Raw genomic sequence first — 27,133 nt, forward strand, 5'->3', positions numbered from 1 at the left:
AAAAATATAAAGGAGGATAATTAAAGCTTTTTTAGGTATGTGAAAAGAAAAAAATGGTTAAGACTAAAATTGGTCTCTTGAAGACAGAAATGGGTGAATCTATTATGGGGAACAAGGAAATGGCAGAAGAGTTGCATAGGTAGGTACTTTGGATCTGTCTTCACTGGGGAAGATACAAGCAATCTCCCAGATGTAATAGTAGCTGAAGGACCTAAAGTAATGGATGAACTGAAGGAATTTATATTAGGCAGGAAATGGTGTTGGAGAGACTGTTAGGTCTGAAGGCTGATAAGTCCCCGGGACCGAATGGTCTGCATCCTAGGGTACTTAAGGAAGTGGCTCTAGAAATCGTGAATGCTTTGGTAATCATTTTCCAATGTTCTATCGATTCAGGATCAGTTCCTGCAGATTGGAGGGGGGCTAATGCTGTCCTACTTTTCAAGAAAGGAGGGAGAGAGAAAACAGGGAATTATAGACCAGCTAGCTTGATGTCAGTGGTGGGAAAGATGCTGGAATAAATGATAAAAGATGAAATTACAACTCATTTGGATTGCAGTAACAGGATAAGTCAGAGTCAGCATGGATTTACGAAGGGGAAATCATGCTTGACTAATCTTCTGGAATTTTTTGAGGATGTAACTAAGAAGATAGACAAGGGAGAGCCAGTGGATGTAGTGTACCTAAACTTCCAGGAAGCTTTTGATGAAGTCCCACACAGGAGGTTAGTGAGCAAAAGTAGGGCACATGGGATTGGGGGCAAAATACCGACTTGGATTGAAAATTGGCTGACTGACAGGAAGCAAAGAGTAGTAATAAACAGGTCCCTTTCGGAATGGCAGGCGGTGACCAGTGGGGTATCACAAGGTTCGATGCTGGGACCGCAGCTGTTTACAACACATATTAATGATATAGATGAAGGTATTAAAGTAATATTAGCAAATGACACAAAGCTGGGTGGCAGGGTGAAATGAGAGGAGGATGTTATGAGAATACAGGGTGACTTGGACAGGCCGTCTCTGCCTCTCCTTAGGATCTTTCTTCCTCTTTGGAATGAACTGATCCTGCATTATACCCAGAAATACCTGCTATTTAATGTAGATAAATGTGTGGTTATCCACTTTGGCAAGAAGAGGAAGGCAGATTACTATCTAACTGGACTCAAGTGAGGTAAAGGGGATGTTCTTGTACATCATTCAATGAAAGCAAGCATGCAGGTACAGCAGGCCGTGAAGAAAGCTAATGGCATGCTGGCCTTCATAACAAGAAGATTAGATTAGATTAGATTACTTACAGTGTGGAAACAGGCCCTTCGGCCCAACAAGTCCACACCGACCCGCCGAAGCGCAACCCACCCAGACCCATTCCCCTACATTTACCCCTTTACCTAACACTACGGGCAATTTAGCATGGCCAATTCACCTAGCCTGCACACCTTTGGACTGTGGGAGGAAACCGGAGCACCCGGAGGAATCCCACGCAGACACAGGGAGAATGTACAAACTCCACACAGCCAGTCGCCTGAGTCGGGAATTGAACCCGGGTCTCAGGCGCTGTGAGACAGCAGTGCTAACCACTGTGCCACCATGCAGTCCACAAATTGAGTATAGGAGCAAAGAGGTCCTTCTGCAGCTGTACAGGGCCCTGGTGAGACCGCACCTGGAGTATTGTGTGCAGTTTTGGTCTCCAAATTTGAGGAAGGACATTCTGGCTATTGAGGGAGTGCCGCGTAGGTTCATGAGTTCAATTCCCGGAATGGCGGGACTATCATGTGTTGAAAGATTGGAGCGACTGGGCTTGTATACCCTTGAGTTTTGAAGGAAGAGAGAGGATCTGATTGAGACGTATAAGATTATTAAAGGATTGGACACTTTGGAGGCAGGAAGCATGTTTCCACTGATGGGTGAGTCTGGAACCAGAGGACATAGCTTAAAAATAAGAGGTAGGCCATTTAGAACAGAGTTGAGGAGAAACTTCTTCACCCAGAGAGTGGTAGGTATATGGAATGCTCTGCCCCAGAGGGCAGTGGAGGCTAAGTCTCTGGATACTTTCAAGAAAGAGATGGATAGAGTTCTTAAAGATAGTGGAATCAAGGATTATGGGGATAAGGCAGGGACAGGATACTGATTGTGGATGATCAGCCATGATCATAATGAATGGTGATACCGGCTCGAAGGGCTGAATGGCCTACTCCTGTACCTATTGCCTATTGTCTACTATCATCTATCAATGTATTGATATTGAGCTTTAAAGCTCATGAGGAAGTCTGAGAAAGAAGCTGCATTCATAGCTAAAGGAAAAAGACTAATTATTTTCGCTCTCCTATTTAGATCAGCAAGTGTTGGAAGAAACTGGCATCCCTGATTTGAAACTTTTTATCTTGCCATCTCTCCTAAAACAAGACATCCTTACAGATATAGTCACAAATCCAATTGCTGCTTTCGGATTGCTAAGGTTTGGTCTATTGTTCTCCTAATTAGATTAGATTAGACTTACAGTGTGGAAACAGGCCCTTCGGCCCAACAAGTCCACACCAACCCGCCAAAGCGCAACCCACCCATACCCCCTACATTTACCCCTTACCTAACACTACGGGCAATTTAGCTTGGCCAATTCACCTGACCCGCACATCTTTGGACTGTGGGAGGAAACCGGAGCACCCGGAGGAAACCCACGCAGACACGGGGAGAACGTGCAAACTCCACACAGTCAGTCGCCTGAGTCGGGAATTGAACCCGGGTCTACAGGCGCTGTGAGGCAGCAGTGCTAACCACTGTGCCACCGTGTTAAAGTTGGCTATTCAATAAGGTGGGTTTGGATCTACCTCTGACACTGCCTGTCTGAAATCTCCTCTCTCCTGTTTGTTTTTCCAGTCTGGGATCAACAATCTCCTTTCCAAACTTCATTAAGCAACTAACATTGCTCCTCTATTTAAACTTTCAATGGTTGCTCAGTGCAGGAAACAAATGAATGGTGGGAATGGCTCCAAGTACAGTATTTTTTTTTACAAATAGACAGAAACAACTTTGTCTGAGGCTACAATGGTAAGTACAACAGAAAGCAGGGTGGGTAAAGTCTTTTGGTCAAAATACCTGCGCCACCCAGAAATGCCACTATCAGCCATAAATTGGGCAGCTGTGGGTGTAAGGGAAATGCCACTGAACCAGTAATCTGGAATTTCAGGCTAATGATCTTGGACAAGGGTTGACGCTGAAATTTGAATTCAATAACAATCTGAGCTAAGAAGCCAGCTTTAATGGTGACCATGTAAATGATCTACATAAAAGCCCATCTAGTCCACAAACACCCCTCAGGGAAAGAAATGTACCTTTCCCTGCTCCCGTCTTTATATGACTCCAGACCCACAATAATAACTTGCCCTTTTGGGCAATAAATGATGAGTTTCAATGAATGAGTTTTCTTTTAAAAGTCACTTTTTTTTCTGAAAGGACAGAAAAGAATCCTGTCCTTTAGAATCTAGTTCCTGGAGGAGAGCCTAACTCACATGAAAGCATTTAAAGTCCAGAAGAAAAACCGTTTCTCACAACAATGCACTTTTTCCAGTTTGTAATCACATTTCACCAGCCAGAAGAAAAAACAGACACACCAGGAGGCAGTTAGGGCTCTCCATGGTTACCAGAAACACAGTGGAGCCTCCTGTCAACATGAAAAACTCAGCATCTTCAACCTCCTTTAGGCAAAGCAATAAAGGCAGTCGTGTGCAGAGATAGCAATGCTTTACCCTCTAAGGCAGAAACTCCAGCTCTAGTTGTCTCCAGCTCTCACTCTGTCATGTATCAACCTTTGTTCTGTGGTAACACACAGTCAGAAAGGTGCCCCAAAACAGTGAATATTTTTAAGTGTATAGCCACTTATGGAAGGTACGCAGATCTTTGTGCATCATTACACAAATAGCACTGACATAAATAATCCAGATAATGTGTTTCTTTACTGATATCAAACGAGGATCAAGTGCTGGCCAGGATGGTGAAGGTGCAGCTAAAATCCTGCTCTCTGGTGTGGGATAACCAGAGGTGACCCAGGGGTGACACTAACAGAGTAACCCAAAAATCACATATCTTAGCACGACAAAAGAATAATACCAAATGATCAGGTTAACAAAATTCTTGTAGGGCAAGGTAATGATTAACAATGAGAAGCCAGGTAGCTCCTACAAGGATCTCAGGGGTAATAGAACAGTTTGGGTACAGTTAATTGCACTTCCAATACACAAACGATTGTCACATTTGTAAATGCAAGGGGATGTTCCATATATGTTTACAAAAGATTAGTCTATCAGGTGGTTTTACCAAGTGTCGTAAATGGAGTGAGAGGTATAGAGATGAAAAATGTGGTGCTGGAAAACACATGAGGCCAGGCAGCATCCGAGGAGCAGGAGAATCGACATTTCGGGCATAAGCCCTTCTTCAGGAATGAGGCTGGTGTGCCAAGCGGTCTGAGATAAAGGAAAGGGGGGAGGGGAATATGATAGGTGGAAGGAGGTGAGGGTGAGTGTGATAGGCTGGAGAGGGGTGGGGGCGGAGAGGTTGGGAAGAATATTGCAGGTCAAGAGGGCGGCGCTGAGTCCCAGGGTTGGGACTGAGATGGGGTTGGGGGGAGGGGGGGTGGGGGGGGGGATGAGGAAACTGGAGAAATCTATATTCATCCCGTGTGGTTGGAGGGTTCCTCGGCGGAAGATGAGGCACTCTTCCTCCAGGCGTAGTGTGGTCAGGGTCTGGCGATGGAGGAGGCCAAGAACCTGCATGTCCTTGGCGGACTGGGAGGTGGAGTTAAAGTGCTCAGCCACGGGGCGGTTGGGTTGGTTGGTCCGGGTGTCCCAGAGGTGTTCTCTGAAAAGTTCCACAAGTAGGCGGCCTGTCTCCCCAATGTAGAGGAGACCACATTGGGTGCAGCGGATTCAGTAAATGGTGTGTGTGGAGGTGCAGGTGAATTTGCGACGGATCCCTTGGGGCCTTGGAGGGAAGTGAGGGAGGTGGTGTGGGCGCAAGTTTTGTATTTCTTGTGGTTGCAGGGGAAGGTGCCGGGAGTGGAGGTTGGGTTAATGGGGGGTGTGGACCTGACGAAGGAGTCACGGAGGGAGTGGTCTCTCCAGAACGCTGATAGGGGTGGGGAGGGAAATATATCCCTGGTGGTGGGGTCTGTTTGAGAGATACAGAGCGTCAGAGGAGGTTACAAAGTGAGTTACAGAGCTCAGGACTGAGGCAGTTAAAGGCACACCTACTAACAGTGTGGCAACTAAATTCAGCGTTATGCAAGAAATCAAAGCTGGTGGAATACAGAGAGTCCCAGGCTGAGGCTATTTTATGATTCATTAGGGGTTTGTGCGCATCACTGAATCACCCAGCATTGATTGCGCCCCCCCCCCCCCCCCCATGAGAAGGTGGGGGTGAGCTGCTTTCTTGAACCACTGTAGTCCACCTGCTGTGGGCTGACCCACAATGCTCTTAGGGAGGGAATTCCAGGATACTGACCAATGACAGTGAAGGAACGGCGGGTCAGGATGGTGACTGGCTTGGAGGGGAATTTGTAGGTGGTAGTGTTCCTGGGGTGGCTCAGCTCCAGATTGATTGAAAACAAATGATTTCTAAAATTAAGGCATTACCAGTGCAGATTGTGGGTGGGGGTAGGGAGATAAGTGAACAGAATTGGTGCAAATTTAGGACATAAGCAGCAGAGATTTCAATTAGCTCAAGTTTAGGATCAAACAACAATAAAACTTCATATAAACAGCTACCTTGATATATTCATCATTCAAATCCAAATTGTTAGGTAAATGTCCGTCAGTGATTTTGTAAAATATCTATCCAAAACATTACCCTCTGGGTGAAAGAAAATCAGCTTACTAAAAATGTGAAAACCACCTTTTAAGGTTTTTTTGTTTTAAGACAGCTATTGTTACAAAGATTCTTAACATCAATGATTTAAAGAGGCACTGGAAAATTAGAAGCACGAAATATTTTATTTGTAAAATTACATACTAAATCTGAAAGAGACATCATTGCATGTTCACGGAATACATTATGAATGTTGCATCCTCTGCTAAGTTAAGTCATAATGCCATTATTGTGCATGATAAGCAAATGGGTTTCCCTTGGTAAACTTTATTTCTCAATCAGGCGATTGGTTGTGTTGCTGTTATAAGCCACTGTAAAGCCTCTGCTCTCCCCTGCTTCTCCAGTTCTGCTCCAATCACTTCTCTGCATAACCGATGGTAGTTGTTGATCCAATCACACTGAAGGACATTGATAAAAATGACATTATTCATCAGAAAATTAAACCATAAGAAACAAAGCTGTTGAGTGATTGCATCACTGGAGATCCGTTGGGAGCACCAACAAGAAGCTGATTTTTAAGACAACTGAGAAATGAAAATTCATACTTTAGTGCTGAAGACACAAAATTGCAATGGGTGTGCTCACAAGGCCAGATGGGCTTCTCACACTCTAATGGGTATCTGATGAATCTCTCATTGTTCCCATCACATATGCATTATGAGTTTTCATGCTTTCATGTCAAACAATAACACACATTCTGGGAATGAATTTGAAACTGCAAACTTTCACTCCTCCTGCTCAAATGCATCGCTGGGAGCAATAGTAATCTAACTTTAATCTAATTGTTTCCCCTCAACGTCTAGAATAATGTTTCAGGAAACCGGATGACTTGGCTAAGCCCTTCAGATGCATTGGTTATTTCTCTGTTCGCAATCCTTGACTGAGGCATTCAAGTGGGTAGGAAATGATGATTGAGCAGAAAAAGTGTGCAGGCGTTCAGAGAACAAACACAAAATTGTCACGGAGGCATAATGCTCAAAGAGCCAGTGTGAACCTGATGGACCAAATGGCCTTCTTCTGCACTGTAACCATTCTATGATTATTTTCTAAAAGTGGTATAATATCTCTACACAATACCTCAACTTCCTAAAGAAGAAAGTTAAAACAATTCACTTTAATTCTTTTTTGCCTTTACCTCTCACCATTTGGATTAGATTACTTAGTGTGGAAACAGGCACTTCGGCTCAACAAGTCCACACCAACCCTCCGAAGAACAACCCACCCAGACCCATTCCCCTACATTTGTCCCTTCACCTAACACTACGGGCAATTTAGCATGGCCAATTCACCCAACCTGCACATCTTTGGACTGTGGGAGAAACCCACGCAGACACGGGGAGAACATGCAAACTCCACACAGGCAGTAATTGAACCCGGTACTCTGGCACTGTGAGGCAGCAGTGCTAACCACTGTGCTACCGTGCCGCCCAATTCAGTTTGGAAGGGAGATCTACTAATTCAAAAATGGAGTTTCAAAGATTGAAAACTAGTTTTAAACATCATTCTAATCAGCTAAATAAAGTCTCTGAATGGGACATCTGAGATGGCTCTCTATTGACTTTATTATTCCAATAATAATCTCTGGGCTTTAAGACCACAGATGATTTAACCTGCATTTCAAGGATCATTCAAATGCACAACATTGTCACCTCATTATTTTCACTAACTTTCTGGATTTAGGTTTACTCGCTGAGCTGGAAGGTTTGTTTTCAGACGTTTCGTCACCATACTAGGTAACTAGGCCATGGAGGACAGTGGAGACTGGACGTTAAATGTCTTCAAGGCACAGATTGATAAATTCTTAATCTTGTAAGGAATTAAGGGAAACTGGAGAGTCCAGGTAGTGGCTTTGAAATACCCATCAGCCATGATTGAATGGCGGAGTGGACTCGATGGGCCGAATGGTCTTACTCCCACTCCTATTTCTTATGGTCTTAACATCTTCAGTGAGCCTCCGGATGAAGCACTAGTGGTGTAGCCTGCTTTCTATTTCTGTATTTTGGGTTTCCTTGGGTTGGTGATACCATTTTCTGTGGTGACATCATTTCCTATTCTTTTTCTAAAGGAGTCATAAATGGGATCCAAGTCAATGTGTTTTTTGATAGAGTTCCAGTTGGAATGCCATGTTTCTAGGAATTCTCATGCATGTCTCTCTTTGGCTTGTCCTAGGATGGATGTGTTGTCCCAGTCGAAGTGGGGTCCTTTCTCATCCGTATAAAAGGTTACCAGTGAGAGAGGGTCATGTCTTTTTGTGGCGAATTGATGTTCATGTATCCTGGATGTTGGCTTTCTGCCTGTTTGTCCAATGCAGTGCTTGTTCCAGTTCTTGCAAGGTATTTTGTAAATGACAAATCTCCTTTAAATACAAACCTTCCCTTAACACTCCACTAGCCAAAAAGAATAGCAGAGCAAAACGGTGGTGAATGCTTAGAGAAATTATTAATGATGCCCACCACAGATTCCGTAAATACAACTGGGAAATTTTGCGCCAAAAATCATAACTCACTAATGCAACAGACCATGAATGGACAGAGGCAGTACAACAAGCCATTAACATTAGACAAACACAGACAATGAAAGTAACACACCTGCAGAAAAGAACTAGACAAATTTACACAAAATAACAACACTGACAACACAGATACATGGATAAAAAAATCTGACCAACTGAAAAACCGTCTTAGTAAGAGGATTAAATTACAACGTCCAGGATGCAGACAAGAAAGATTTCTTAGCAGCATTAGAAACAACACTGAAAGACAACCAACTTACAGAAGAAACCCAGCCAACCATCAGACAGATAGTCGCACCGACATTAAACAGGAAACAGGAAGGAAACACACTCAATACACAAGAAAGAAAAGCATTAGAAAGACTAAAAGAAAATAAAAACATTGTTATCCTCCCTGCAGACAAACAATGCTTGAGCAGTCATTTTAAATCAAAGAGACTACATTAAGAAAGTGAACACACTACTTGCAGATACCAACACTTACAAACAAGTGGCGATAGACCCGACCCCACAACTAGAGAACCGAATCACAGCCCTACTCAAAACACTTCAGAAATCTGGAAAAATAAATAAGACTGACTTCCAAAAACTGAAACCAGATGGATCCAACACACCACACTTCTATGGATGACCCAAAATTCACAAATCAGGAGCCCCCCCTCAGACCCATAGTCTCGCTACCTGGAACACCAACTTATAGATTGGCCAAGGAACTACACCAAAGACTAAAATACTTGATAGAAGACTCACGTCACTCCATCCACAAATAATGGTCTCCTTTGACGTAACAGCCTTGTTCACATCCATCAACATCAAGCTGGCCAAGGAAATACTGACTACACTATCAGAAGAACCAAAAACACATACACCAACTTCATCAGCAAGGACAATATTGTCAAGCTAGTGGATCTATGCCTTACCACACACTTCACTTTCAATAACAAAACCTATAGACAAACCAATAGATCACCCATGGGATCTCTGATATCAGGGTTCTTAGCAGAGGCAGTAATACAGAGACTCGAACAAATAGCTCTGCCAACCATCCAACCAAATTTTGGGTCCACTACGTGGATGACATCTTTGTCATCACTAAACAAAACAATCTAAAAGAAACCCTCAAGACCATCAATAATACCCTTACTGCCATAAAATTCACTAAAGAGGAGGAAAACAACAACAAACTGCCATTCCTAGATGTCACAATAGAGTGAACAGCCAATGGGGAACTTCAATCCAGTGTCTACAGGAAAACAACGCATACGGACCAAATACTGAACCTACAGAAGCAATCATCCCAACATCCACAAACAGAGCTGCATCAGGACATTATTCCAATGAGCCACCACACACTGCAGCACAGAGGAACTATGAAGAGCAGAGGAAAATCACCTACACAGTGTATTCAAAAGAATGGGTACCCATTGAACACAATCTGATTTGTCAGCAACAAACCCAAACAAACAGACAAAACACATCCAGAAACTTTACCCACTTGCCCTACCTCAAAGACATCACAGAAATGGCTGCCAGACTACTCAGACCCCTTGGCATCATGGTAGCCCACAAACCCACCAACACACTAAAACAGCAGCTAATGAACTTGAAAGACTCTATACAGACAACAAGCAAAACTAATATCATTTACAAATACCTTGCAAGAACTGTAACAAACACTACATTGGACAAACAGGCAGAAAACTAGTCACCAGGATACATGAACATCAATCGCCACAAAACGACATGACCCTCTCTCAATAGTATCCTTACATACGATGAGGAAGGACAACACATCCATCCTAGGACAAGTCAAACAGAGACATGCATGAGAATTCTTAGAAGCATGGCATTCCAACCGGAACTCTATCAACAAACACACTGACTTGGATCCCATTTACCACTCCCTGAGAAAAAGAACTGGAATGACATCACCATAGGAAATGATGTCACCACCCCAAGGAAACCCAAAACACATAAATAGAAAGTGGGCTGTACCACCAGTGCTTCATCCGGAGGCTCACTGAAGATGTTACAAAATGTCTGAAAACAAACCTTCCAGCTGAGCAAACAAACTTACATCCATAAACCACTGGCTCTTGCTGAGTAATTTTTTCACTACAGAATGCATTGATAGGAGATAGATCCATTGTTTTGTTCATTACACTCACCTCTTTCTGTGTCAGCAACTCAACGTTGATCATTTTGATTTGAATTGGAACCAGTGTCAACGGTTCAAATGTGAGGCTCTCTCTGTTCAGATACCGGTACTAAACAAAACACAAATCAGCTTCAACACTTCTTATTCATTATTACCCACAAGTTGCAAAAGTTTCTGTTAGTAGGTAATCCATGAGATAAAAGGCATAAAAGACTTGTAGCACACATTACTTACTGAGAATGCAACACAATGGCTACAAATGCTGTTGAGAGCAGACACCCTTCACAAGATCAGACACAAATCTAGATCTTTGAATAAACTTTAACATCTTCTTATTGATCCCAACTCCATGGGAGATCAGTGTCTTTACTGAAAGAGATTTCAGAGACTGCCCATTTTTGCTGCATTTGCTTCTGATCATTAGAATGACAGATTGACATTTGTCAGTCATTGTAACTCTGGGCGTATATGTCAGGTTAAGCTCATTGCAATCTGAGCAGGAGTGTCTGGAGCTAGTATCCGTAACCTTTCTGTTGGATCTGGGTATCAAACCATTTTAAAAACACACACTGTAATGGAAGACCAGGTTAATGCTGAACAAAGACCGACTATCCCAACTGCAATCTTCTTAGGTTTTCTACTTGCTCTGTGAATGGGAGGTAAATTCAAAACTAATCTGTGAAATCAAAATCTCAGATCAATCAAAGGAACAGGCTCTCCAAGGAGACATTGGATGAAGTTAATATTGATTATTTTAAATAAAAATTAGTTAGACTTCTGTCAGAAAATAAGATTTTGGATATAGTCTATGAGTAATTTGAGACATAATATGGTAAATGTATTGAGCAGGAACAGATGCTATGAATTTAATACTCACTACGTTCCCCACACTGGGGTGTTCCTAAGTAAGGTGGCGCTTCATGGTAGAATGTTTATGCCACTGATCTGGCACTGTCAAAGGAGCAGGTCAATGGGTTTGAGATACAAGGTCAAATCCCACCACTGGAATGTCTAAACTCAATTAATACACCTGGAATACAAAGCCACGCTCAGTAATGGTGACTGTGAAAGCTATGGTTATAAAAATGTAGCTGGTTTACTAATGTCCAGGAGTGAAGGAAATCTGCCATCCTTTCCTGATCTGGCCGACACGTGACTCCAGACTCCAACAATGTGGTTGACTCTTAATGACCCTGTGAAGTGGCCAAGCAAGCCATTTAGTTCAATAGCAACTTGACAGCAATGCCCCCATCACCTGAAAGAGCTAGTTGATTACAGCAGTATTGTATCATGCATTAACCAGGTTAATAGACGGACTGGAGCCTTTATCTCTCTGCTCTTTTTATCTTTCCTCATGATGGCAGCTCATGCTGGTGCACTCTGAATAACCAAACTTCTGGCGGGAATGACCAGCGGATGCTCTGTGAAGGACGTGGGAAAAGAGGATTATTTGATCTTAGAAGACTAAATTTGATAGTTTTGATAAGTATTCACAGGAGTACACTTCCACCAAGAGTCATAATTAGGAGCCTGCTGCGTTTTCCGTTTTGCTGTCCTAGACACAGGTGACTGTGCTGCACTGTTCTATGTTACCATCAGACTCTTTCTTTCACAACACTGATTGACCAGCGAACCATAAATTATTCAACACCAAGGATTGCACTCACTGTCGCTAATGAGTTACATTTCAAACACAGAAGGTGGATGTGGAAAAGACCAACCGAATAATTTGTCTGATAACAAGCCTGTAGATTAGAAGCTTGCTGTTTATTAAGAGGCAAAACATTTCTGAGCACTTTTTAGTCTTATTTCACTGTAAAACTATTTTGTTTAAATAGCACCATTCTTAATCTACATTCTACAGCAAATTAGTCTGAAGCTAAGAGGTACTGTTACATTAATACTATAGAACATAGAAAAGTACAGCACAGAACAGGCCCTTTGGCCTACAATGTTGCGTCCAGGTTAATCCTAATGGAAAATAAAATAACTTAACCTACGCACCCCTCAACTCACTGCTATCCATGTGCATGTCCAGCAGTCGCTTAAATGTCCCCAATGACTCTGCTTCCACCACCACAGCTGGCAACATATTCCATGCATTCACAACTCTCTGCATAAAGAACCTTCCTCTGACATCTCCTTTATACCTTCCTCCTAATATCTTCAAACTATGACTTCTCGTCCCAGTCAAACCTGCCCTGGGGGGGAAGTCTCTGTCTACTGACTCTATCCAGTCCTCTCATTATCTTGTATACTTCAATCAGGTCTCCTCTCCAGAGAGAAAAGTCCGAGCTTATTCAACCTTTCTTCATATGTCAGAATAAAGCTGATGGACCATTGCACCTGGAGTTTCAACTTATTTTTTTACTTTCCTAAGATATGCAATTCCTGCAATTTTGTGATTATGTAAGATTGCTAAAATCCTGAATTTCGCTTTTTATCTCATTGACATTGGCATTCAAAAAGAACTAAACTATACAGGCAGAATGCAACAGTCAAAATTCAGCCATACCTTCTACAATGAGGGGACAGCCAGAAGCAAATATTATAACGGAATAAAAATAGGAGGATAAGCAGAATATTATGAAAAATTATTTTGTTCAGGTCAAGCTAAACTACCCAGAGGGTTCAGGGATGTGCAGATTAGGTACATTAGTGGGGGGAAATATAGAGTACAGGTGGGGGAATGGATCTGGGTGGGATACTCTTCGAGAGTCAGTGTGAACTTGCTTCCACACCGTAGGAATTCTATGATTAACAAATACAGATTTGAACAACCAATCATAACCAAGGCAACATTAATAGATTTGATATAAATGAATTAGGAGTCTCAGATAGGCTAAAGGGGCTCAACAAATAAATTGCTCTATAAGCAACGTTCCTAACAAGAGCAAATTACAATTCCCGAGTGACTGAAATCCTAACCTTTAAGATAACAGTGTCTAAGAAGAGTCTAATTTAAGACTACTAGAATATTTAATAATTTTCCATTTGAAAAAAAATGTCAGGGCATCTGCACACAGATCCTGCTTGTTTTTGTTAACACAGGAAAGAAAATCTGAAGTGGCTATCTCGATTGGAAACCAAATCTCTAGCCTTGTGTCTATTGATTAACTCACAGATAAAAGAAACAAACTTTAAATTAAAAGAAGTGAACCACTTGCTCTGCAATAAATTGCACTATAGCATTCAGCGATGCCTGGTCAGATTACAGTGTTGGTCTGCGCTGAAGGCTCATACCCACAAGGCACAGATTAGACATTCGTGGCACAAGCAGGCCTCTGTGTGTTTACTGGGGCCGTGCGTGTTTGTCTGCTCACACCCCTGCAGTTCACCAAACATCGGCTGACTCACTCTGTGTTCTGTTATGACAGGGTGAACAGCAGTGAGGAATCCACACCTCTCTTTTCTACCCTCTGGGATCAGATGCAAAGATGTCATGTTGTTTCTGGCAGGCAGCTACAACGGTCTCAAATTTAAATGTGCAGCAGTTCACTAGCTGACCAGGAACAATGAGGAGCTAATTACAGGGGGTTTTTTGTTGAGTGAAAGAGGAAGCAAAATTATCTGCTGCCCAACGTTCCCTCTGGAGTTGCACATATGCAACTGCTCCAAGGTGCTGCAAACAGGGATCGGTGTCGACACACACTGACTTCTAATTCCAGAGGTAGCTGCCATGAACAGTCTTCAGAAATCCACACGTGCAGAGAAGAAAATTAGAGGGAACATTCTGGTATCTCCAATAATAATGATAAAGATGCGACATCAAACATGAATGCACATAGCTACAAAGTTGAAAAGGATTAGTATTCAATTCAAAAGGAAGATCAAAGAATATGCAGTTTATGGTCCTTAAGGTGTCATTGAGGCCTACAATCCCCAAGAGCACAGTTGTTTAACCAGGACCTGTATCACCAGCAGTAACAAATATTTCAGTTATCCTAAATTTTTGGTGTCCTGACGATTATTTTTAACTCGAGATACCGAGAAAGCATTTTTCCCATCAGTTCCAGTCAGAAACTCATCTCCCCTGCCAAAACCAGCTCACAAAAGTAAACATAGTTTGTGTGTTCCGATGTCAGAGCTCCTTGTTTCCAAACTTGATAATCATAGACAATGCCGTTCATCTCCAACATGTAAAGCTTATCACACAGCTGGGAATTAAAATAGGAGAAAGGGCTCTTAATCCCTGACAGAGGGCAGAGGTGCCAATGTTGGATGGGGGTAGATAAAGTTTAATGCATTGTCTGTGCTGAGATGTCACCTGTTTTTATATTGTTATAACCTTAAGTTGTCTCAGAACTGTAACTTGAAAGAAGTATTGGGATTTACATATAAATCAATTGAAACCCGCATTCCCATTCAAAGTGATTAAAAACTTAATAGCAATCTAGGTTTGTTCAATATATCTCATCAGTTGTATGACATTTACTATAAATTCTGTGTCCTATAATCCTGCCCCACTAGCTACCTGATGAAGAAGCAGAGCTCCGAAACTTTGTCCTTTCAAGTAAACCTGCTGGATTAAAACCTGGTGTTGTGAGATTTTTAACTTTGTTCCTGATAGAGTGTCAGTGTTCTTTAATATAACATTAATTTCAATTCAGATTGTTTCATTATTTTCGTACTGTTTTCACAAAGTTTGGTGAAACTGTATGGTCAGAGGTTACTGCGATTACACTAAGTCAGTGCTGTTTCCTTTTTAAAACCAGTGTGGTCCATGGAAGTCCCCGGTATTGAATGTGGGTGAGGCAATGTGAAATAGATCATTTGTTAACACTACCATGACTGAGCAAGTTAGTGGGAGGCTGCCAAATGCCTTAGAGTTTTCTGGAACAACATGCCTCCGGGAGAGGGAGAATAAACAGTATATGCAACTACAGGAAAAAAAAGTGGATTTTCACTTCAATGCAAGAATCTAGCAAGTCGGGACCTTCAGGGCTAAAATTCCAGGATTCTATGTTTAGTTGCATATCTGCAGTTGCTAGAAGTTGCTGTTAAATTTATTCTTAAATAACAGTGAGGACTGATAGCCTTATTGTCATTCCTACTTCAACATCTGTGTTTTTTGTCAGCAGGCATTTTTCAAATTCTCGCGTGATATGTGGACATCACTGGCTGGGCTAACATTTATTGTTTGTCCCTAAATGCCCTTGAGAAGATGGTGATGACCTGCCTTCTTGACTCACTGCAGTCCACAGGATAATAGATGTACAATGCCCTTAGGGACGGAATTCCAGGATTTTGACGCAGTGACAGCGAAGGAACAACAATATATTTCCAAGTCAGATGGTGAATGGCTTGGAGAGGAAATTGCTGTTCCCATATATCTGTTGCCCTTGTCCTTCTATATGGAAATGATCGTAGTTTGGAAGGTGCTATCTAAAGATCTTTGGTGAATTTCCACAACGCATCTTGTAAAGTACACACTGCTGCTACTGAGTGTCAGTGGTGGAGGGAGTGGATGTGTGTGAATGTGGTGCCAATCAAGCGGCTGCTTTGCCCTGGATACTGTCAAGCTTCTTCAGTGTTGTTGGGGCTGCCTCCATCCAGGCAAGTGGTTAGCATTCCATCACACTCCTGACTTGTGCCTCGCAGATGGTGAGCAGGCTTTGGGGAGTCAGGAAGCAGTATTCCCAATGTCTGACCTGTTTGTGTAGTCATTGCTTACATACAGCTAGTCCAGTTGAGTTTCCGGTCAATGGTAACCCCAAAGATGTTGATAGTGGGGGATTTAGTGATGGTAATACCATTGAATGTCAAGGCATATTGGTTAGACTGTCCCTTATTGATGATGGTCATAGCCTGACATTTCCGTGGTTCACTTACCACTTGTCAGCCCAAGCCCGGATATTATTCTGATCTTGTTGCATTTGAACACGAACCGCTTCTGTACCTGAGGAGTTGCGAATGGTGATGAATATTTTGCAATCATCAGCAAACATCCTCACCTCAACCCTGACCTTATGATGGAGGGAAGGTCATTGATGAAGCAGCTGAAGATGGTTGGGCCTAGGACAATATCCTGAGGAACTCCTGCAGAGATGTCCTGGAGCTGAGATGACTAACGTCTAATAAGCACAACCATCTTCCTATGTACCAGGTATATCTCTATCGACCAGAGAGTTTTCCCCCTAATACCCATTGATTCCAGTTTTGCTCAGACTCCTTGATGCCACACTCGGTCGAATGCAGCCTTGAATAGGGTAAATAGGCAAAGTCTTTTCCCTGGGGTCGGGGAGTCCAGAACTAGAGGGCATAGGTTTAGGGAGAGGGGGGAAAAGATATAAAAGAGACCTAAGGGGCAACTTTTTCACACAGAGGGTGGTACCTGTATGGAATGAGCTGCCAGAGGAAGTGGTAGAGGCTGGTACAATTGTAACATTTGGATGGGTATATGAATAGGAAGGGTTTGGAGGGATATGGGCCGGGCGCTAGCAGGTGGGACTAGATAGGGTTGGGATATCTGGTCAGCATGGACGGGTTGGACCGAAGGGTCTGTTTCCGTGCTGTACATCTCTATGACACTATGGCTGTCACTCTCACCTCACTGTTAAATGAAAACAAAGTAACCAACATGGAAATAGTTTTTTTTTTAGCTTTTCTCATTCAAATTCTTAAAAGTCAAATCTCCACATTTGCACTGGGCCACAAATAAATCTATTTTTTAAATATCCTATATAAGTTGTTTACTCCATGTTTTATTCTCTACAGCCTTAAGATTATTTCAACTATTTTGTAACTGACAGTGATCCAATATAATGGCGGCCACTGCCTGGTTTGCTATTGAATCAAATCCAGACACGTGAGCTCATATTTAGTTGCACCTGACAAGTAACCACAGGAACATGCCAGGACAATATTTATGAAAATCTCTCGGAGCAGGTCCTTAAAATTTAAAGGTAACTTTGTCCAGCAAACCTATCATTTAACTTCTAGATCTCAATTCCACTCCCCTGCCGCACCATAACAGCATGTCTCCGGAAACATAGCTCTCTCGACTAATTTGTAGGATTACATTTACAAATTATTCTTAGAATACAGGTACATTATACATTAGCAATCCAGACGAAAGAACTGATGGCATTGTTACTGAGTTTGCAGATGACACAGGGACAGGTAGAGAGACAGGTAGTGTTGAGGCAGTGGGGAGGCTGCAATAAGACCTGGCCAGGCTTCAAGAGTGGGCAAAGTGGCAGATAGAATATATGTGGGAAAGTGTGGGATTCTGCACTTTGGTGGGAAGAAGAGGCGTGGACTAATTTATGAACAGGGAAATGCTTTGGAAATTTAAAGCACACAGAGGTTTGGGAGTCCTAGTTCAGGATTCTGTTAAGATTAACATGCAGGCTCAAGTGTTGTATAGGAAGGCAAATGCAATGCTTGCATTCATTTCAAGAGGGCTAGAATACAACAGCAGAAATGTACTGCTGAGGTTGTATGACGATCTGGTCAGAATGATATTTGGAATATTATGAGCAGTTTTGGGCCCAGTATTTAAGGAAGGAAATGTTGGCATTAAAGGGGGTGCAGAGGAAGTTTGCTTAATGGAGTTTAGAAGGATGAGAGGAAGGTCTTATTCAAGCTTACAGAATACTGAGAGGTCTAGATAGAGTGGAAATGGAAAAGATGTTTTCACTAGTAGGAGAGTCTAGGACCTGAGGGAACAACATCAGAGTGAAGGTACAAACCTTTGGAACTGAGATAAGGATGAACATCTTTAGCCAGGGGATAGTAAATCTTTGCAAGTTGAGTCATTGAGAGTACTTAAGACAAAGACAGATAGGTTCTTGATTAGTAAGGGGATCAAGGGTAACGGGAAGGAGGAAAGAGAATGGGAGTTGAGAAACATGTCAGCCATGATCGAATGGCACAGCAGACTCAATGGGCCAAATGGTCCAATTCTGTTCCGATAGCTAATGGTCTTAATTAATCGATTGTGTTGTATACCATGTGGGAACATATAAAAGTCAGCGGCCATTAATACTGTAATATCTGTGGCAAGGTAAATGGTTGGAAATCGGACAATATTGTGGACAGTGTACAACAGGATATTGATGGATTAGGTGAATGGACAAAGCTGTGACAGATGGATTTTAAATATAAGCAAGTGTGAGGTTACCCATTTCAGACCACAAAAGGATAAACCAGGGTATTTTTAGAAAGCACTAAGACAAATACAGTCAATGTCCAATGAGATTTGGGTGTTCAGGTGCACAGCTCCATAAAACACAACGAACAGGTTCAGGAAACAGCGAGGAAGGTTAATGGAATGCTGGCCTGCATATCTAAAGGGCTGCAGACACAATGTCAAAATTACTCAAAACTCTAGTTAAACCTCAATTAGAATACTGTGAGCAGATCTGGGCGCCACACCTTAGTCAGGATATTTTGGCTTTGGAAGGAGTTCAATACAAATTGACAAGGATGCTACTTTGACTTTACGGGTTAAAGTTATGAAGAGAGATGTGACAAATTAGGTCTTTCCTCTTTAGAATTTGGAAGGTAGCCATGATGTGGAGGTTCATGATGTAAAGTGTCACCCGACGAAGGAGTAGCACTCCGAAAGCACGTGATTTTAAATAAACCTGTTGGACTATGGCCTGGTGTCGTGTGATTTCGGACTGTCCACCCCAGACCAACACTGGCACCTCCACATCAGTCTGAAAAAAAGTGAGCACTAACAGCATCATTTTTATTTCTACTGTCCATTGTTTAATAGTTGTTAAAGTTGCTCATACAGACCTTCCTCCAAATATAAAATACTGGTCAGTGGCAGCAAAGTTAGATATAAAGCAGAAACATCCTACAGTTAGTGAAATTGGGAACACTAGAGTTTCTATATTCAGGTGCATTATTGACCTGATTGAAATGATAAGTGGTTTAAAAACAGCCATGACAGATCTAATGAAGCTGGTAGACATATTTAATTTGAGTCTTTTGCAATGTAATTCATTTTTAAAAGACACAAACATGAAAGAGCTTCTTGTTCCTTTCATTAATTTCAATGCTGACATAGCCTTGTTTTAAAAACCTGGGAGATTCAGTGTTCCTGCACTGCTCAAATTCAAGCTCATACCATTCCCACATCAATAGAGAAAAGATTCACTTTGAATAGTCCCAAGAGAAAGTTTGAGCAGCCTCCAATCAATTAAGCTTGTAAGACTAAACCAGTCATAATTCTTGCATTAAATATACATCAGTTTCAAGAATCATACAGACAGCAGCTGCAGGAAATAGGAATTTGAAACAGTGAAAATTGACCTGGTTCCAATCCATGAGGCAACTGAACAAGCATTACCTGATGTGAATCCTTTATCTAACAGAGCAAGACACTCTCTTTCACCACTGACCATGTGCAAACAAATTCAGAGCTTTATAAAATCAAAACTGGGCAGATGCTGCAGAGTGGATTAAATGATCTTTGATAGCATGAAGACAGGGCAACGTGTACACTGAGCAGGATTCTAGTCACGGTCCACATGTGAAAAGTTAAATGATTCAAATTGAAAAGAAAATAGAAAGGATAATCTACCTTGGTTTGTGCAGGAACTACAAGCATAATACTTTCAATACGCACTCCAAAACTGCCATCTTCATAATAGCCAGGCTCTAAAAATAGAGAGATTTATAGTTAATGTCCTACAGATATCAAAACACTGTTCCCATTAGTTATGTCAGATGGCTATTACTGCATGAGGAGCAGAAGAGGTATTGCTAATTCAGTTTTAATGTTTTGTCTCATTTTCTCACTATTAGCTTTGATAACAATGAAACAAATAAGCTGTTTTAAGGTCATGCTGAGTTATACATTATGGTCTATTCAAAGCACTCCTGCCCATGATAGGAATCCTTTTTGTAACATGAATTTTAATCATCATTGCTCATATAATTAAGCAATCAGTGATGCCTAGCTGGGAAACATAATGAAATGCAAAAAATTTGAAAGACATGTTTTCGATGACTGCTGCATTAACAGTTCACCTCCATTTGTTTCCAATTTTCCACAAAGCCTTGGGTACATTAATGCACTACTTTGCAATGTATTATTAATTTGCAAAATTGCATAATATCCTAAAATGGAACATATTACGACAATTGACTGCAACCGAGCCCTCTAGAGCTTGACGTGAAATACATCAGGCATGATATCCCCACAACTACCAGAATCTCAGCAAGTCTGGAATCCAGTTCTGGTCACCCAGTTATAGGAAGGATATTATTAAGCTAGCAAGGGCTCAGAAGAGATTTACCAGGATGTTGCTGGATATGGAAGGTTTGAGTTATTAACAAAGGCTGGATAGGCTGGGACTTTTTACACTGAAGCGTAGGAGCTTGAGAGATGACCTTATGTCAGTTCATAAAATAATGACTGGGAATTTCAAGATTAGGGGGCACAATTTTAAGGTAAAAAGGAGAGATTAAGAAAAAGGCACAAGGGGCAAATTTTTAACACGGATTGAGGTTCACATTTGGAGTGAACATTGAGAAGACATTTAGAAAGGTACATGATTAGGGAAGGTTTGGAGGGATATGGGCCAGGAACAGGCAGGTGGGACTAGTTCAGTTTGGGATTATGTTCGGCATGGACTGGTTCGACCCAAAGGTCTGTTTCCATGCTCCATCACTCTAACGGTCACCCAGAGAAGAGAATCAACCTCATCTCCTCAAACAGGCAAGGCTTGCAATATTAGCACAATCCATTGCCCATACTATCTCATTAAATGAAAGTTAGGGTCACTCTGGCAGAAGCAGAGTTGAATGCCCTGGATAGTCAGTCTGAATGACAAGATTGAAAAGAGAAGCTAAGAAAGACAGGACAGAATACAAATAACCTAGCAGACTAATTCCAGCAGTGCTGTATGCACATTAAATGACAATTTCAGAATAGGATAAGGGAGTAAGGTTGAAGGATAGAACAGGAATAACTGTTAACTGTGTGTAATAACAGCAATGTTAAATAGTAAAGGATGTTGTGAAACTTGAAAGGGTTCAGGAAAGATTTACAAGGACGTTTCCAGGGTTGGAGGGTTTGAGTTATAGGGAGAAGCTGAATAGGCTGGGGCTGTTTTCCCTGGAGCGTCACAGGCTGAGGGGTGACCTTATAGAGGTTTATAAAATCATGAGGGGCAATGATAGGATAAATAGACAAGGTATTTTCCCTGGAGTGGGGAGTCCATGAATAGGGAGCATAGGTTTAGGTTCAGAGGGGAAAGATTTAAAAGGGACCTAAGGGGCAACTTTTTCACACAGAGGGTGGTGCGTGTATAGAATGAGCTGCCAGAGCTCGTGGTGGAGGCTGGTACAATTACAATATTAAAAAGGCATCTGGATGGATATATGAATAGGAAGAGTTTGGAGGGATGTGAGCCAAATGCTGGCAAATGGGACTAGATTAGATTAAGATATCTGGTCAGCATGGACGAGTTGGACCAAAGGGTCTAATTCTGTGCTGTACAGCTCTATGACTCCGTGAAAAAGCTAACCCAACCACACCACAGTTTCAGTCAGTGTCTCTTTGTATTTGCTTAGGTGAAACCCCATTAATGTGATCTTCTTGCACAGAATGAAAACAACTGACATATAATTCACAGTAGGTCACAACAGATACCATGTGACCCAAGGAGGACAGGAAATGACAGAGGTGGCTGACATTAAAACTACAAGTGATAAGTGCCACTGCAAAAGTGACCCTTAATTTTTCATGCAAAGAATAAATTTTAACGTCTCATGTATGTCCAAACATAAAGAACGCGTTTCTCAAAAGGATTAATAATGCAAATGAATTTTGTAGATTTTCAAAAGCTGATTGTTGAATAGTGCGATATCGTTTATTTAGTCTGTTGGGAATCTATTCACACCTTCACAATGCAAACTTGATTGCTTTGCTCTGTCAGACACCCAGAATCAAAATAGACAAAGTCTCAGATTCATGCACTTCACTTAATGACAACCTGAAACACTTCACATATCACAATTACTTCCAAAGTGTACTATGAAGGAACTGACAGATATTTTGCCAGCAAAATACACCCCACAAAATAGCAATGAGATGAATGGCATGAGACATGGGAGATTGTCAGACGGGACTAGCCCAGGAATATCCTGAAATCCAGCAAGATCAAACAAAAGGAATATTAAAAACATGACAGATACTAAAAATAGCCACAAAAAAAAGTGTTAAAATGACTAGAAATATTTCCACTCCTTAGGTTTTTACAATGTTTAGAAAACTCAAGTTACTTGTGCTGGGGTTGGGGATGTTGGAAGGACATTCTGAAATAATTCATGCCAATATGCTGAGTCAGTCAACTCCTGACTGAGAACAATCTCAATCACATTCCTCGATCAGTAACATTTCTATTAAGTGTTGAACCAACCATCAAGTTTGACTCTGCATTATTACTGCTTTACTGAGCAGAGAGACTGCTTCTCGCTTGTTGATGCAGGAGTTGGAGCAGTGGGAACAAAATACCTCCTGTGAAAAATTCCATTTTTTTAAAACTCACTTGCTTTTTAATAAGTTAAGCTGCTGACAGGAGGAACCTCACTTATTAGATATGCATAATATTTCATAAATACTTTAATACAGAATGTGCAAACCTTAAGGCAATAAAAAAGGGAACTTGGAGAAAAATGACATGATGATAGGTCAAAATCAGAGTAAGGTGGTTGAGATATCTTGCCAATAAAGGGACAGCTTCCAATAACAATTAATCAAAGGAGGAGAAGAGAAAACATGAGCTGGTCCACATATGAAACAGTTGGTGTTTAGAGGCAGTTGACAGAGAGAGATCCCTGAGGGTACGGAGTGACACTGAGGGAGGGGAACAGACTGCTCACCCACATGAGTAAATATTTACTCAGATATTAATCAGCAAAGAGAAGGTCCACTCTGTAGCAGTGACAGGGTCAGGTGGATTGACAAGTCGAAAGTGAGGACTGCAGATCAGAGTCGAGAGTGTGTTGCTGGAAAAGCACAGCAGGTCGGGCAGCATCCGAGATGCTGGAGGATTGACATTTAGGGCATAAGCCCTCCACAGTTTGACACACTGGACTTTAACTGGGATGCGGGAACAGAGGGGAGGGGGGTAACAAGGGAAGTGGAGGTAAGAGGTGGACTTTAACCCCTCACTGATGGGTGGGGGGGTGGTGGGAGGGGAGAGTTGCGCCACCCTCTGGTGGTGCAGGCCAATATAATTAGCTCAATAGTGTCAGAGCTCCTTCCTGGGCACAGCTGGTACTGCAGGCAAGCCCAGGAAGGAGCCAGTGGACTCTGTAGTGGAGTAGGTCAGGGGATGGGCTGGGGGATTTGTTTCCCACCAAGTTGAGGAGGGCAATGGGGGTGACTGGGTTATGAAATTTAAATGAAACAGAAGGGTGACTGCCTTCTTGGGAGAGAGTGGTCCCAATGGGCAAAATCCAAAGACAGTGCCCCACTTCCTTACCATTGTTTAAAAACTTTGATAAAAGTAAAATTATGCTGCCCACCCACTATATGATGGCATGGGCTGGATAATACTGGAGTCAATTGATGTTTAATTATTTATTAAATATAGCAGACAGACTGCTGGTTTCTGTGTGCCCCCACCCACTCCTGTATTAATGAGGTGAACCCATGGTGGGCAGGTATGTGACAGTGATGATCTGGATACCATCCTATTTTAGTTACCCTCGCCTACCGCCCAGCACAGAATCAATAAATGAATGATTTTATTGTCACATGTATTATTGTCACAGTAAGAAAAACAGTAAAATACAGTGAAAAGCTTTTGCACTGTCACCATGAGCCAGTGTAATTTTGAACAGATTAAAAATAATAAAAAGAGAAAGCTTAAAGACAGTCCATCAGTACTGAGCCAGCACATCATCGGCAACACCTTCACCCGTTGTCCCTTCTCCACTGCCTCGCCACCATCTACACCGGATCCAACGAACATCAAAGTCACCATCTTCAGACCCCATCTTTCATCACTGGGCTGACTCACCTCGGTCGCTGTCTTGCTGCCACACTGGCTAACATCAGAGTCTGATCTCTCACTGCTGGGCCAACCTCGCCAATGTTGCTGTGATGCCCTTCCTCTTCCACTTCGCCACCGCCAGCATCACACTCAATCAATGACAAAAGTTGTCAATCCTCAGGCGCCATCTTTCAAAAGTGGGCCTACCTCACTGATGTCACCTCCGCCAACATAGCAGCCGCCAATTCCAATGCTAAGTCCCGTACATGTCCCACATAAGTAAGTAGGGACTCACCCATCGCCGCGGATGCCACCTGAGCTCAGGCCAAGAGGTAAGTAAAGGCAAAGAGAGGAAACAAAAACAAAACAAGAGAAAAATAGAGCCCTACTCTCTCACCATCTTGATGACTGGGCTTGTATTGTCCATCCTAGAGATAGAAACCACCTTAGAGGGTGGTCATGACTTAATACTTAAATCATATTTTTGGAAAATGAGATGATAATTAATCCGGCAGCAAATTAATCAACAAAATTATCTGCATATCCATGTTTCTGTCACACTTTTGATTGTTCTTTATTCCACTCCAAATGGATGATCTCACTTGCACCTCGACTCCACAGTTGCTCTGTTGTCTGCTGTTTTTCAAAATAATACATTTTAAAACTGATGCAAATTCCAAAGAGCTTGAAAAACTGAATTATGAGAAATTCTCTGGGCAGTGAGTATGTTGAAATAGTGAATTAGCATGAACTAATGAAAGGGAAATCACATTTAACAAATCACCTGGAATTTTTCAAAGATGTAACTAAAATCAAAGATTTGATAAGGGAGAGTCTGTGAATAGGGCTTTCTTGAACTCTCAGAAGACTTTTGATAAGGTCGCACATAAGAAATTAGCACATATAATTAAAGTGTATGGGATTAGGTGCATTGTACTGACATGAATATAAAACTGGTTGGCAGACAGGAACAGAGAGTAGGAATAATTGTACAGGGCCTTGTTGAGACTATACCTAGATTACTGCCTGCGGTTTTGGTCTCCTTCTCTGAGGAGGAGTGTTCTGGTGAGGAGGGAGTGAAATGAAGGCCTATAAAGACTGATTCCTAGGATGGTGAGATTGATGTACGAAGAGAGACTGGAGTGATTAGGATTATGTTCACTGGAGTTTGGAAGAATGGCGGGGAATCTCAAAGAACTCAATAAAATTGAAACACAGCTAGGCAACGTAAACTTAGCAACAATGCTCCTGATGGCCAGGGAATTCGGAACCAGGGATCACAGTTTAAGAATGAGCATATAGGACTGAGATGAGGAGACATTTCTACACCCTGAGTGTGGTAAGTCTGTGGAATTCTCTGCAACACACCTTGGTTGAGGGCAAAACATTCAATGTTTTCAAGCAGGTCTTAAATACAGTTCTGAGAGCCAAAGGAACCAAAGGGCATATGGTGGGGGTGGGGTGTGTGTGTGTGTGTGTGTGTGTGTGTGTGTGTGTGTGTGTGTGTGTGTGTGTAATGCAGGAGTAAGGTACTGAGTTAGATGATAAGCCACAACCATATTGTACAGCAGAACAGGTTACAGGACCGAATGGCCTACTCCTGTCCCTAATTTCTATGTTTTTTTGTCAGTGCAACACAGAGAGTGAAAGAGACTGAAGGACAGCTGTCAAGTTGTAGAACTAAATTTTAAACAAAAATTATTTGTATAGCAAGGGGTCTGTAGAATTTTGTAATACAAAAGAACTCAGGCAAATCTTGATTAGAATCGGTGATTCAAAGATTATGATATACTGGCATCTGCTGACAGAAAACCAATACTGCAATCTCTTGTGGATATTTTTAAAAATTCATTTTTACGCAGTATTACTGTATAACACACACAGATGGTTAATACATTGTTCACATCCATCATACACAGTCAACTGTGTATTTTCAGAGAGACCGAACAATTGCACTCACTCTCAAAAGAAAGCAAAGTGCTAAACAAGTTGCACTTGCCCATGTCAGACTCTTGCAGACGTCTCTCAACTGTGGAGCATCAACAACCTTTTCACCTGGGCTTGGATCAGATGTGGCAATAATTCAATTCGTGTGTCACCGTCACTCACCATCACTCAGAATCATTCCAGCCTCAAGAGGCTCATCCGCAAATGTTTTGTAACTAATACTGCATGGCCCCTCATGGACATTCAGGAAAGATCCGACTCCATGTCCCGTTCCGTGCAGGTAATCCAATCCATGATCCCAAAGGGTCGCTCTTGCAAAAGAGTCGAGAAGGTGTCCTGGCAAGGAAGAGCACAGCAGAAGTGAACATTCCAAATGACCCGACTCATACAACAAAGGTGCTCCTCTGCAAGGACATTGTGGGCTGCTGGCCTTTGACAGAAATTCATGACGGAACACTGATGTCCCACAGGATTTGAATCAGGTATGATTCTGGTCCATACTGCCCTGTTTGTCCAACAATTATATTCATACAGGGCTCTAGGCTGGCCATAGCTTAAAATCATGGTTTACATCTGTAAATGACTCCCCCCCCCCCCCCCCCCCCCAGAAAAGTTTCCTTTCTCCTTCAGCTGATCCTCTGTGCAGTATTTTCTTCAAACACTTCTGAAATTTCACAGCCAAACTTTGGATCTCCCCATC

At 42.0% G+C, this 27,133-nt stretch overlaps 1 protein-coding gene across 4 annotated transcripts in view; it reads right to left on the reverse strand.

Annotated features, from left to right (window-relative positions):
• Nucleotides 1-5,958: 5,958 nt before the first annotated feature.
• xpnpep1 (X-prolyl aminopeptidase (aminopeptidase P) 1, soluble) overlaps nt 5,959-27,133 on the reverse strand; it is a 93,310-nt gene continuing 72,135 nt past the window's right edge. For all 4 annotated transcript variants that reach the window (XM_060842516.1, XM_060842517.1, XM_060842518.1 and 1 more), the window contains 4 exons: nt 26,596-26,769; nt 20,061-20,137; nt 10,533-10,631; nt 5,959-6,250 (listed from right to left, as the gene is read on the reverse strand). In XM_060842516.1, coding sequence (XP_060698499.1) covers nt 6,131-6,250; nt 10,533-10,631; nt 20,061-20,137; nt 26,596-26,769 — 470 coding nt within the window. In that variant the 3' untranslated portion in view covers nt 5,959-6,130. The remainder of the gene's footprint in view (nt 6,251-10,532; nt 10,632-20,060; nt 20,138-26,595; nt 26,770-27,133) is intronic.

Source organism: Hemiscyllium ocellatum, chromosome 22 (assembly GCF_020745735.1).
Source record: "Hemiscyllium ocellatum isolate sHemOce1 chromosome 22, sHemOce1.pat.X.cur, whole genome shotgun sequence".
NCBI classification, from domain to species: domain Eukaryota; kingdom Metazoa; phylum Chordata; class Chondrichthyes; order Orectolobiformes; family Hemiscylliidae; genus Hemiscyllium; species Hemiscyllium ocellatum.